The 10,767-nt window shown below is 56.8% G+C and overlaps 1 protein-coding gene across 1 annotated transcript; it reads left to right on the top strand.

The window, feature by feature from the left end:
* The first annotated feature begins 444 nt into the window (after positions 1-444).
* PTTG1IP (PTTG1 interacting protein) lies at positions 445-10,242 on the top strand. The gene is made up of 7 exons (XM_063339645.1): positions 445-645; positions 3,170-3,222; positions 4,162-4,270; positions 6,717-6,822; positions 6,930-6,995; positions 7,416-7,462; positions 9,440-10,242. Exons 1-7 carry the CDS (start codon positions 567-569, stop codon positions 9,481-9,483), a joined length of 504 nt encoding a protein of 167 aa, XP_063195715.1. The 5' UTR covers positions 445-566; the 3' UTR covers positions 9,484-10,242.
* The last annotated feature ends 525 nt before the right edge of the window (positions 10,243-10,767 follow it).

Genomic DNA, 10,767 nt, shown 5'->3' on the forward strand with positions numbered 1-10,767 from the left:
GGGTTTTCCTTAAGCATGAACAATACCAGAGCCTCCAGGAAAATTCCACTGCCTTATTACGCCGCGGCGTTATCATGTGAATTAACACCTGAACAGAGTTAACTGCACTTTCACGCTGTGAGGGCTGATGTAGCGGCGAGGGAAGGGGCTCTGGGGACCCTCTGGGGACCCTCGGGGGTGGGCTGGCGCAGGGGTCAGGGGCAGGGTCTCCGTTCGGGGCTGGCACTCCCCAGACCGGCGGGGTTTCCCGGGAAGGCAGGTGCCCCGCAGCCCCCCTCCTCCCGCGGGGGTCTGGCCCCCTCCTGCGGCCGGTCCCGGGGCTGCGCGGGGGGGGCGGCGGGCGGTCCGTATCGCCCCCCCGCCCCGGCTCGGGGGCTCACCGGGAAGGGCCAACCGGGCAGGCAGCGCCTCCAGCCCCCGCCCCACCGTTCTCCCTTCCCCTCCCGCCCGTGCTCGGCCCGGCCCCGGGTCCCGACACGGAGGGGCCGCCCCCGGCCCGCCCCCGCGCTCGGCCCTACATAGACGGCGGCGGTGCCCGCCCCGGCCCCGGCCCGCCCGGCTCCGCCATGGCCCCGGCGCTCCGGCTCTGCGCCGCCCTGGCCCTGGCCCTGCTGCCCGCCGCCGCCGCGCTGGACGTGGCGGGAGGTAAGCGCGGCCCCGACGGGGTGGGTGACCCCCCCCCTCCCCCGGCACCCTGACACCCCCCCGGCGCTCCCTCCCCGTTGGGACCGGGGGCCCGGAGCCCTGAGGTGCGCTCCCCGCCCCCCCCCCCCACCGCCGCCGCGCCGCAGGGGATGGGGATGGGGATGGGGAGCAGGTCCTGGCAGCAAGCGCTCCCAAAAACCAGGGGTTTTGCAGGACGTCCCGTGCGGGAAGCAGGCGTGTCGCCTCCCGGGCCACGCTCCAGGCGTGCACTGGGTGGCCACTGACCAGGGCCCTGTGGCCACTCAGGATGGGGATGGGCAGTGGGAGCCGGGAGGGCAGGTCCCGTCCTTGGTGGGAGCTCCGCAGGGTGTGATCCTGCGCAGGCAGGGCCCTCTGAGCTCTGGAAGGTGGGGTGCTGGAAGAAGGGCTTTACTTGTTGCTTTCCCAGCTGCCACGGCAATGTCACCCCGCATTTAGTGATGCTAACGGCTTAGCCAGGTCTCAGGTGGGAGTTGGGTACCTGCCCTGGGCAGGGGGCACTCGCTGGGCAGCCAGGCTCCCACTGATGGCCCTTCAGAGGAGATCCCCCTCCAGGACAGGGGAGACTGGCTGGGGGCACCTCAGGCTGAGAGCGTCAGACCAGGAAGAAGATGGGTGCAGTCAGATCCGGGTGAGGAGCAGCGGGTGGCCAACTGCTGCTCCTTGCTGGGTGGAGGGTGTAGCATAGCCCCATGGGTGCCATGCCAGGTAGAGAAGCTCTAGCAAAGAGTGGGGACAGCCCCCTTCAGGGGTGTCCCGAGAAGTCTGCCCACTCGTCCAAGCAAGGAACTGTTCTCTGCCTGATGACCAGCCCTCTGATGGCTGCGTGGTGGCTCCAGTTGGGAGGAGAGTGAGGACCAGCATGTGTTTTGCTGTCTTCCTTCCACCCCAAGCCACTCACTTCAATTCTCTTGTAGCCAAGTGGCAAAAGCATTGTCCAGAAGGCTTCTAGCACAGCAAGAGCCACCCTCCCACCCCTGTCCCCGAGGACTGCAGTGCTTCCCGTGCCGTCCTCTGCAAGTGGGCTGGTCCCCTGAGATTGGGCATTTGGACAAAACCCCTATCCTGAAGGGCTGCAAAGTCTTGGAAATGGCCCGTTCCCATACAGCTGTGAGAGGGTGGCTTTGACTTAACAGCTATGAGGGTGAAACCCATGGGTGCCAGAAGAGGGGACACCCTGGGAGGAAGCAGAGTGTCAATAGGAAGCCTGGTCAAAACCTCAGGCTCTCCTTTTGCCTGCCAATGACCTCCTGGGGTGCGAGAGGGCTGTTTCGTGACTCCTTGTAAGCAGAGAGTCTCGCGGCAGCACAGGCGCTGTGATGCTTTTCCGGCCTCAGCTGCAGAAACAGGGAAGATGCAGCTTCCTAGAGTGTTTAAAATCTGCAATCTCGGCCTCTCCGGGCGGTGTGTAAACACCCTTATCTGAGCTGTTAATAAATTGCCCAGTTGTTTGGAGGGCCGTGCAGAGCATGTGACTGTTGACAGTGGGTCACAGCTGAGGGCTCCTGCCAGCTGGAGAGAGAAAATGCAGCTTTGCTGCTTGGGAGTGTGGAAAACAAGCACCTCGGGAACTGATTTTTACTATTTTTTTTTTTTTCCTGATTAAGGTGCTGTGAAGCAGTGATCCTTCTTCCACCAGTTACTGAGTAGTCAGGCAAATTGGTTTGTGTTTTGGTGATTTTTTTTTTAAGCCATAGTCAAACAGGCTGATGCTTGGACGCTTTAGGCAGGGGTGAGGTTTAACTGGCTGATCCTCAGGGGCTGGCAGATCACCCTTCCTGAGGATCTGGGGAAGCATAGCAGTTAAATGGCAGGCGACTGTCATGTAGGAAGACTTTCCTGCTGCTGGGAGCTGCAGGCAAGCCCAGGAAGGTGACTGGACTGGGCCACCTTCTCCTGTGTTCAGATCTGGTCCATTCCCCCTGCACAGCTGACCTGTCTCCCCTGGGGGTGGTCATCCATGATGGCACTGGTGCCAAGGGAGGGTATGGGTTCCCATGGGGAACGCAGATGCTTGTCCTCCCTTGTGCTCCTCTGCTTTTCCTGGTAGTAACTTCCTTGTCTGGGGCTTGTTTGCTTGAGCTGCTCTGTCGTCTGATGATTGGGACTGCACCGCCTGCCCAGTGCTTGTCCTTGTCCTTGCAGGGTCCCTCCAGAGTGACCCCAGCTGTGTCCCCCAGCTGTCCCACTGCCCGCCGGCTACAGCAGGTGCTCGGGCTTTTAGGGAAATAAGACCCAGGGAAAGGAACTTGCAGCTTTGGGTCAGCGTGGGCAAGGCAGATGACTTCCATTTGCATTTGGGCCTCCCACTGTGACACCGAGTGTGTTTTGAAGCTCCTGCAGCAGCATTACGCTGATACGATGGGAGCGAACGCCTCCCAGAGCGGGCAAAGCCATGGACAGGAGCAGGCTCTGAGGAGCCTGGAGTTTTAAACCACTGAGAAGCTCTTCAAAGTACTGAGGTGTCTTTTTTTCGTTTCCATAGAGTGTGGCCAGTATACGAACAAGAGCTGTGAGGAGTGTCTGAAAAATGTCACCGTAAGTAGCAGCAGTAAAACTCCCAACCTCTTGTGATGCCTCAAAAGGTGGCGTGGGCTTTGTGGGCTGTAACGGAGCCATTTCCCTCTTGGACGGGGGGCTGCTCCCCTGCCCTTGTCCTGAGCACGCTGCAAATGGCACCCACCCACGATGGTGAGAGGGCAAGCCCTCCTCGGTGCTCTGGGAAGAGGTTGCCAGAAACTGCTTGGGTTTTGTTGTATGCTTTTTCAAGTGGAGTAATGGAATTGCGGAGCTCCTCCTCATGGATGGGAGACTCTGCCGGGGGGACAGTGGTGAAGGAGCTGAGTGGGCTGGGCTGGCTGGTCAAGCTGCCCCTCCACCAGTGTCTGTGGCGCTGGGTGGGTGCGGGATGCGTACCTGTGTCCTGCCAACCTCCTCCACCGCCTTATCTCCGATATCAGCAAACGTGAACTTGAGTCACATCTCATAACTGACTTCGCCAGAACCAGTTTGACCAAACCCAACCAAACGCTGGCGTTGGGGGTTGGAGCCACCAGGAGAGGAAGGTGCAAAGCTGCTGCAGGTAGTCTGGCTGGGAAGGACCAGGGAGGACACACACAAACCTCTCCTGCTCATCTGCTCTGTGCTGAGTGGCTTTTCTCAAAGGCTTTCTTATTATCCCCAAAATGCCATGTGTAGTAAATATGAAGAATTCGGTGATTAATACCATCACGCAAGCCAGGAGAAGGGTTCTCGGCATCTTTACTTGCCCTAGAAATCTGCACTCCCTTCACCTGCCTCTCCTGGTGCCAGCAACCCTGATGCAGCCTGTGCTGAGCAAACGCAAGTGTTACTCCCGAGCATCCCATTGCTGCTGGGTGTTACCTGGCTCTCGGGAGCAGGCGGTGGTGGCCCTGTGTTGCCATGGCTAGCAGCACTGCCACACACCAGTAACGCTGTGCTGCTCCTCTGTCCCAGTGCCTGTGGTGTGCCAGCAGCGGGAGGTGCGTGGAGTACCCCGTCCGAAGAGTCCTTCCCCAGGCTGACCTCTGTGAGCTCCGCTCTGCGCGCTGGGGAGTCTGCTGGGGTAAGTGGATTGGGCTCGAGTGACGACTGCCTTCCGTGCGTGCTGCTAAACGGCACCGACTGCCACTCGCGCTAGTGCTAATGGGAGGTTTCCCTTGCCTCCCTTTCTCACTGCTGGTGTAGCAATGACAGGCTGAAGTCTATCGGGGTTCTGCGAACTTCCTGAAGCGTGGGCGAGAAAGCGGAGTGTGAGCAGTTCCCTGCCTTCTGGCAAGAAGGACCCGTGGGGTTTTAGCTACTCTAAATACGTTCCTCCTGCTTTGGTGTGATGGAGGCTTCCGCATGCGGCCAGCGCCTAGGAGCAGGAGTCAAAGGCGCTCTGCAGGCAGCTGCCTGCGCAACCCTTCCCGGCGCTCAACGCATGGACACCAGAGGCTGACTCTTCAGCAGGTCTCTCCTCCGCACCCCGTGCGTCGTTCCCTGCACGGCGTCTGGCTCTTCACCTTTAGCAGTGTGGCTGCTGTCCTAGGCGGGCTCTTAAAATTCATGGGGACTCTTGCGACCAGAAATGAGATGACTTCTCTGGAAGCCCACACGGGCTTCTTCTGGTGCTGAGCGTGCTGCAGTCCTGCTCAGCTCTTGTCCACCTGAGGAAAATACCCTCTTCCAAAACCAGCCAGGCATAAGCTGTGCTGCAGCTGGCTGCCTGCAACCAGGTCACCTCCGGGAGCTTTTTCTGACTGCCTTTCCTCCTTGGTGCTCTGTTTCCTGGTGGGTTTCTGGAGAGATTAGTGTCTTGGTTAGGCCAAGCATGCTCATGCTCAGACAGGACCCAGCTTTTGGGGGCTGGGGCAACTAGGAAGCAAGATGGGGCTTGATTTCGCTCACCTTCCCCTTGATGGGGAATGTGGAGCTGAATTGTGGTCGCCTGACATCTATTGTGCTTGGGGCTGGGCTCTCTTCTCTACCCACAGGAGAGCTAAAACCACTCCCATACCTTGTGGAGGAAGAATCTCCTCTTTGTGAGCACTACAGTATGCTTTTCTGACACTTGTGTAAGACCTTGAAATACTAGTTTTTATGTGCGTGGCTTCACAAAAGGTTTCATTATAGAAGAACGCATTCCTTAGCTTGTAAAACTCGCTTTAGAGGAGATTAGTCCTGCGGGAGATTAGCTCTAAAATGAGTCTGCATTTTTAGTCTCTGTGTGTGTGTGTGACTTAAGCCTTCATCATCAGGTGGAGGAGTGCCCGGTGCTCTGCCATGGACCTCTCTCTGTGGGAAGGTGTGATCTGAGCCCCGGGCTCACCCTGAAAGCCAAGGTTTCAGAAGCATTAATACAGACATGTGCCGGTGGAGAAATTCCCATTTGAGCTGATGTGAAGCTCTCATTGAAGCAGGAGCTGGAGGCTTGGAAAGCAACTTCAGTGGTGGAGTCAGCTCAGCCTGGAGCCCTCCAATAAGGCTGCTGAGCCCCTGCAGCGAGGGGACAGGCGGGCATCTCCTGAAACACCCTGGAACGCGCCACATGCGGTGCTTGGGCTTTGTGCTGGGTTCGGGATCCGAGCCGCGTGGAAAAGAGGGATGAGAAGTGCTCTGAGCAGGCGCAGGTGCACTAGGATTTCCGCAACCTGGCTGCAGTGTGTGAACTGCTTCCTAAATAAATATTTCCACAGGCAAAATGTCTCTGAACAGTCTGAATCATACTTGGAAGAAACCCCTCTTTGTTTCAAAGGATTTCAGGTGATGTCTAGATATGTCCGTTTTGGCTGGTGTCTCTGCTGTTACCGCAGGAGCTGAGTAGGATGGCTGCCTGCCTCCCTGGGGCCGGGGCTGGAGGCTGCTGCTTCACCACCACGTCCCAGCGGGTTTTGCACTGTGCGTGGGCGAGCAGATCCCCCAAGCCCTGGGGACAGAGGGCGGTGGGGTGCAGGAAGCAGCCTTCCACCTTCAGCTGCGCTGCTGGCCCCGAGCCGATGAATCCCAATGGATTTTGTCTCACTTTCTCTCACCCAAGGCCTCCAGACACCCCATAAGGGCCTCCAGTCCGCTGTCGTCTCATCTTAAGTGACTTCTGAGGCTGGTTCCTGTGGGTAGTAACTCCAGTGCCAGCTGTGGCCTCTCTGTTGGAAGTTGCTCCTCAGCGCTCGAGCCTCCAGGTTCTTTCCCTTGATGGGTTACTGTTCAGCTGGATTAGTGATTAAGACAGCTTTGCTCCTGTTTCTGCCAGAGGAGTTTGACCTGAGTGCGTCTGTTCTTGCCTTTCTTCATAGCCAGTAGCTGAGTGCTATAGTTAGCACCTACACATACTCTGTTGGCGCGTACGTGCTGTGCCAACACTTGGTTTACCTATAGATAAGGATGTCCATCTTGCTTTCCCAGGCTGATACACACGTCTCCAGCCCGGTGACTGACGCTGCTGGTGGCAGTGGCTGTATGCTTGTAAATACTGTAGCTGCAGGCAGCCGTGTATTTGTGTGCTAAATGTCTTTTGTCAAATCCTTTAGTGAACTTTGAAGCCCTGATCATTGCGATGTCTGTGGTGGGAGGAACGATCCTTATCGCGTTGGGGGTCTGCTGCTGCTGCTGCTGTTGTAAGAAAAAGAGCAAAAAGCAAGTATCGCAGGGTTTCCCTGTTTTCTCGGAGTAGCTCAGATGCAACCACATGCTGTTGCAGAACTGAGTGCCGGGCGCTGCTAACGGGCTCTTCTGTCTGTCAGGCCAGACAAGGATGAGGAGAGAGCGGCCAGGGAGCGGGAGAAGAGGCGGGTGCGGCAGGAGGAGAGGTGAGGTTGCCCCACAGCCCCCGCTCCCCTGTGAGCGAGCCACACTGCCTCAGGCTGCAGGACAACTTGGCTCCTGCCTGTACCGTCAAACGTGATGCCAGGAGGCACGTGGGGCTTGACACATGCAGTCAGTGGCTGTTTCAACCCTAGCTCAGATGTAAACCTCATGAGCAACGTCTTTCTGGGATGACTCATGGATGCAGCATCACAACAGTGCTGCGTATCCGACTCCCCGAGGGCTGCTGATGCGCGTGGGCTCTGGTGGTCCCCAGTGCCTCTGGGAGGTGGGCGGCGGGGGGCTGAGCAAACCCGGCAGCCTGGAGCTCCCTGGGTTGGGAAGAAGCAAGGAGCTGTAGCTCCTCTTGCTTGGTTTTGTATCGCCAGTCACTGACTCCTGGGTTTTCTGTTTGCTTCTTGCAGGAGAGCAGAGATGAAATCACGGCATGATGAAATACGAAGAAAATACGGTACAGTGCTGATGTGCGCGATTCAGACTAGGTTTTGGATCAAGCAGCCGCAGTAACTGTGTTCCTTGCTATGGTTACAGCTGCAGAGGAGACCTGGCCAGCAGGGAAAACAGTCTCTGCTTTCCCTGTCTCAGTGAATTTCTCTCGTGCCCTCTGGGAGCAAGTGTAGAGATGCTTGAGTCTCTTGAGTGACCCCACACAAGTGTTGCCCCTCTTGGGCGGGGAAGAGGGAGTGTTTAACACTCCCTGGGACCCGCGTCCTCCGAACTCACCATGTGGGAAAAACCGCTGGGGCTTGAGTGGAGGGGAGAAGCAGAAGGTGGTAGACACAGCACTGGCCGTAATGCTTCTGCCCTTCAGGCATGGCCCTCAGGCAGCCCTGTGGCTGCTCCAGAACCCTGGGGTGGGGGGCCAGGCAGGAGCCTGGGTGTCCACAGCTGCAGGAGCAGAGAGCAGGCACCAGCCTGACCGCAGAGCCGGTCCTCTGTGCTGGCAGCCATTCCCTGGGAGGTGGCTCCGTCCCCTGGTGCTGGGAGTGCTCCCTCCTGGGGCTGGACTGTCCTTCAGGGGAGTCCCACAGCCCCGGGTGAGGATCTGCCTGAGGGAGCAGCAGCCTGGAAGGAAGAGGGGAGCAGCCAGTCGCTGGGAGCCGATGAGGGGTCTCTTCTGCCTGCCTGTTGGGGCTGCTGGGGGCTCCCCCAGGGTGGCCATGGAGCAGGGAGCAGTCAGACTCAGGCACGTTGGCCGTGGTGGTCTCTGTCTTTGGTGGGGCTGTAGGATAAGCTGGAGACCCTTCTTCTGCCTGCAGCTGCTGCCTGCTGCAGGTCCAGGTTGGGCAGGAGATCCAGGGGCGTCTGGCTGGGCTGGCTCCTCTGGGGGAGGAAGAGCAGGCAACGCTGTGCCTGAAGGAGCCCTTGGTGGGGGAAGCACCTGCTTGTGGAGGTGGAGGAGCTGTGCTCCAGGACTGTCTTATACATGTCTTATACATGTGTCTTCATACAAACCTTATGAAGAACGACTGAGGGATCTGGGGTTGTTTAGCCTGGAAAAGAGGAGGCTGAGGGGAGACCTTATCACCCTCTACAACTACCTGAAAGGAGGTTGTAGAGAGATGGGGGCTGACCTCTTCTCCCTGGTGACAAGTGACAGGACGAGGGGAAACGGGTTCAAGTTACGTCAGGGGAGGTTTAGATTAGATATTAGGAGACATCTTTTCACTGGAAGGGTTATTAAACATTGGAATAGGCTGCCCGGGGAGGTGGTGGATTCACCATCTCTGGAGGTGTTTAAAAAAAGGGTAGATGGGGCACTTAGGGACATTGTTTAGAAGTGGCTCTTGTCAGGGTAGGCTAAAGGTTGGACTCGATGATCTTAAAGGTCCCTTCCAACCTCAACAATTCTATGATTCTATGATTCTATGTCTTGCCGTGCCAGGGCTCTGTCCTGCTGCAGCCTGACCGCAGAGTTTGCAATCTCGTCCTTTCCGGCTGTTGGGCCAGTGTTGGGCTGGGGGTGGGAAAGCAGCCAACAGAGTGGCACGGGGGCTTGTCACTGGCCCAGGAATCCTGTCTTCCAGCCTGGGGATGTAGGAGTAGGGGAGCAAGTCTAAGAACAGTTTTAATTGCTGGCTGGGGCTAAACCGTGACAAATTTGGGTCTGGGCTCTCTGCTTCCAAGTCCAGTCCAACAGAAGGAACTTGCAGAAGGAGTGCTCTGGAAGAGCCGTTGTGCTGCTTTACCTGGGAGAGGAGCTTGCCATCAGGTCAAGCTTCTTAATGGACCTCTCCTCTTGTGTGGAGGAAGAGAGTGAAATAGCGCTGATGGCATGCACAGCTCGAATAAGAGCACGTCTTCCGGAAGGACTGCAGGACAGGAGACTGGATGAAGCACGAATGGCAGAGTTGTTGCCAAGAACTAGGTTTCTGGCTGGCTGTGGCTGGCATGGCTGCTGTCTGAACTGCTGTCTCTTCTCCTCTAGGCCTGTTCAAGGAAGAGAACCCTTATGCAAAATTTGAGAATTAGCATCTCTGAACTTGCCCACCCTGGTGAATAGTGCCTTCCTGCAGAGCCGCAGGGCTCCACACTCCCCCTGCCACGAGGAGACCACCGTGGTGCCACTTCCCACTTCAGCTGCCACAGAAGCCTTGGTGACACCACTGTCCCCACTCCCAGATGCTGGGTTTGCTCCAGAGCTTTGCTCTTGCTCTGCTGGTGCAAGAAAACGTAGTGGCAATACCAGAGGATGACACATTTCTTCTCACTCACCCCTGGGGTGGTAACGGAGTCCAAAGCAATGCAAATAACAGCCCTTGTCCCTGGCCAAGGGCAAACCCAACTTTACGCATCTTTCTTGCTCCTGCCTCACCAAATGCCCTTCACGCACACAGACACAGGCTCTTTTGTCACTCCCCTTTTCTTTTTCTTTTTCTTTTTCTTTTTTTTTTTTTTTTTCTTTTAGTATAGGCAAAAGCCAACAAGATTTTCTTGATGTGTCGGTCAGCAGGAGGCCTTGGCTGTTACTCCAGATGCCTGTACTTCTCCCAGCACATTAGCATTCCTTTCAAAAAGCACAAGTTTCTGGTTATTTCGGGCCTCCAGGAGGAAGGTCCCACATGCACGTTCTCACTTGCAACTAATCTGGGGAAATGCCCCAACTCTCCTACCTCTCTGTGCCTTTCTAGAAGGGTGGTCTCCTGGGCTTGATGGCCATGGCCGATAGCAATACTGTAGAATTCAGATGCATTTACAATATGTTGACTACATATTAAACTGATTTGATTACTATCCTAGTCTGAAAGAGTTTAATTCTGCTTCCACACCAGGTGCGGGTTGGCAGCGATGGCCGATGGAGTTGACACCATTATGTGGCCCTGATGGGGCCGCTGAGGGAGGCAGAAGCAAGGCTGCCTTGAACTCTTGCTGGGCTTGAAAGGAAGAGTCTGTTCGTGGAGATGGGTAAATGGCTTTAAGCTAAAAGAGGGGAGATCTAGACTGGATATATGGAAGAAATTTTTTACGCTGAGGGTGGTGAAACACTTGCCCCGGTTACCCAGAGATGTGGTTGATGTCCCGTCCCTGGAAACATCCTGGGTCAGGCCGGGTGGGGCTCTGAGCAACGTGATCCAGTTGAAGATGTCCCTGCTCGTGGCAGGGGGGTTGGACTAGGTGATCTTTAAAGATCCCTTCCCACCCAAACCATTCTATGTTCAGGTGTTAGGAAAAGCTGGATGTTGGGAGTAATGCTGCTCTCTAGGAAAGGAGCTGTGTCTCTGCAAGAGCTTGGCCTGTGTCCTCTAGCACCCCTGA

Source organism: Chroicocephalus ridibundus, chromosome 6 (assembly GCF_963924245.1).
Source record: "Chroicocephalus ridibundus chromosome 6, bChrRid1.1, whole genome shotgun sequence".
Taxonomy (NCBI): domain Eukaryota; kingdom Metazoa; phylum Chordata; class Aves; order Charadriiformes; family Laridae; genus Chroicocephalus; species Chroicocephalus ridibundus.

Excerpts from the sequence above, each read along its gene's own strand:
- PTTG1IP (XM_063339645.1), top strand. The coding sequence starts at position 567 with ATGGCCCCGGCGCTCCGGCTCTGCGCCGCCCTGGCCCTGGCCCTGCTG. Across the intron at positions 3,223-4,161 it reads AGTGTCTGAAAAATGTCACC|TGCCTGTGGTGTGCCAGCAG; the intron begins GTAAGTAGCAGC and ends CCTCTGTCCCAG. Across the intron at positions 6,996-7,415 it reads CGGGTGCGGCAGGAGGAGAG|GAGAGCAGAGATGAAATCAC; the intron begins GTGAGGTTGCCC and ends TGCTTCTTGCAG.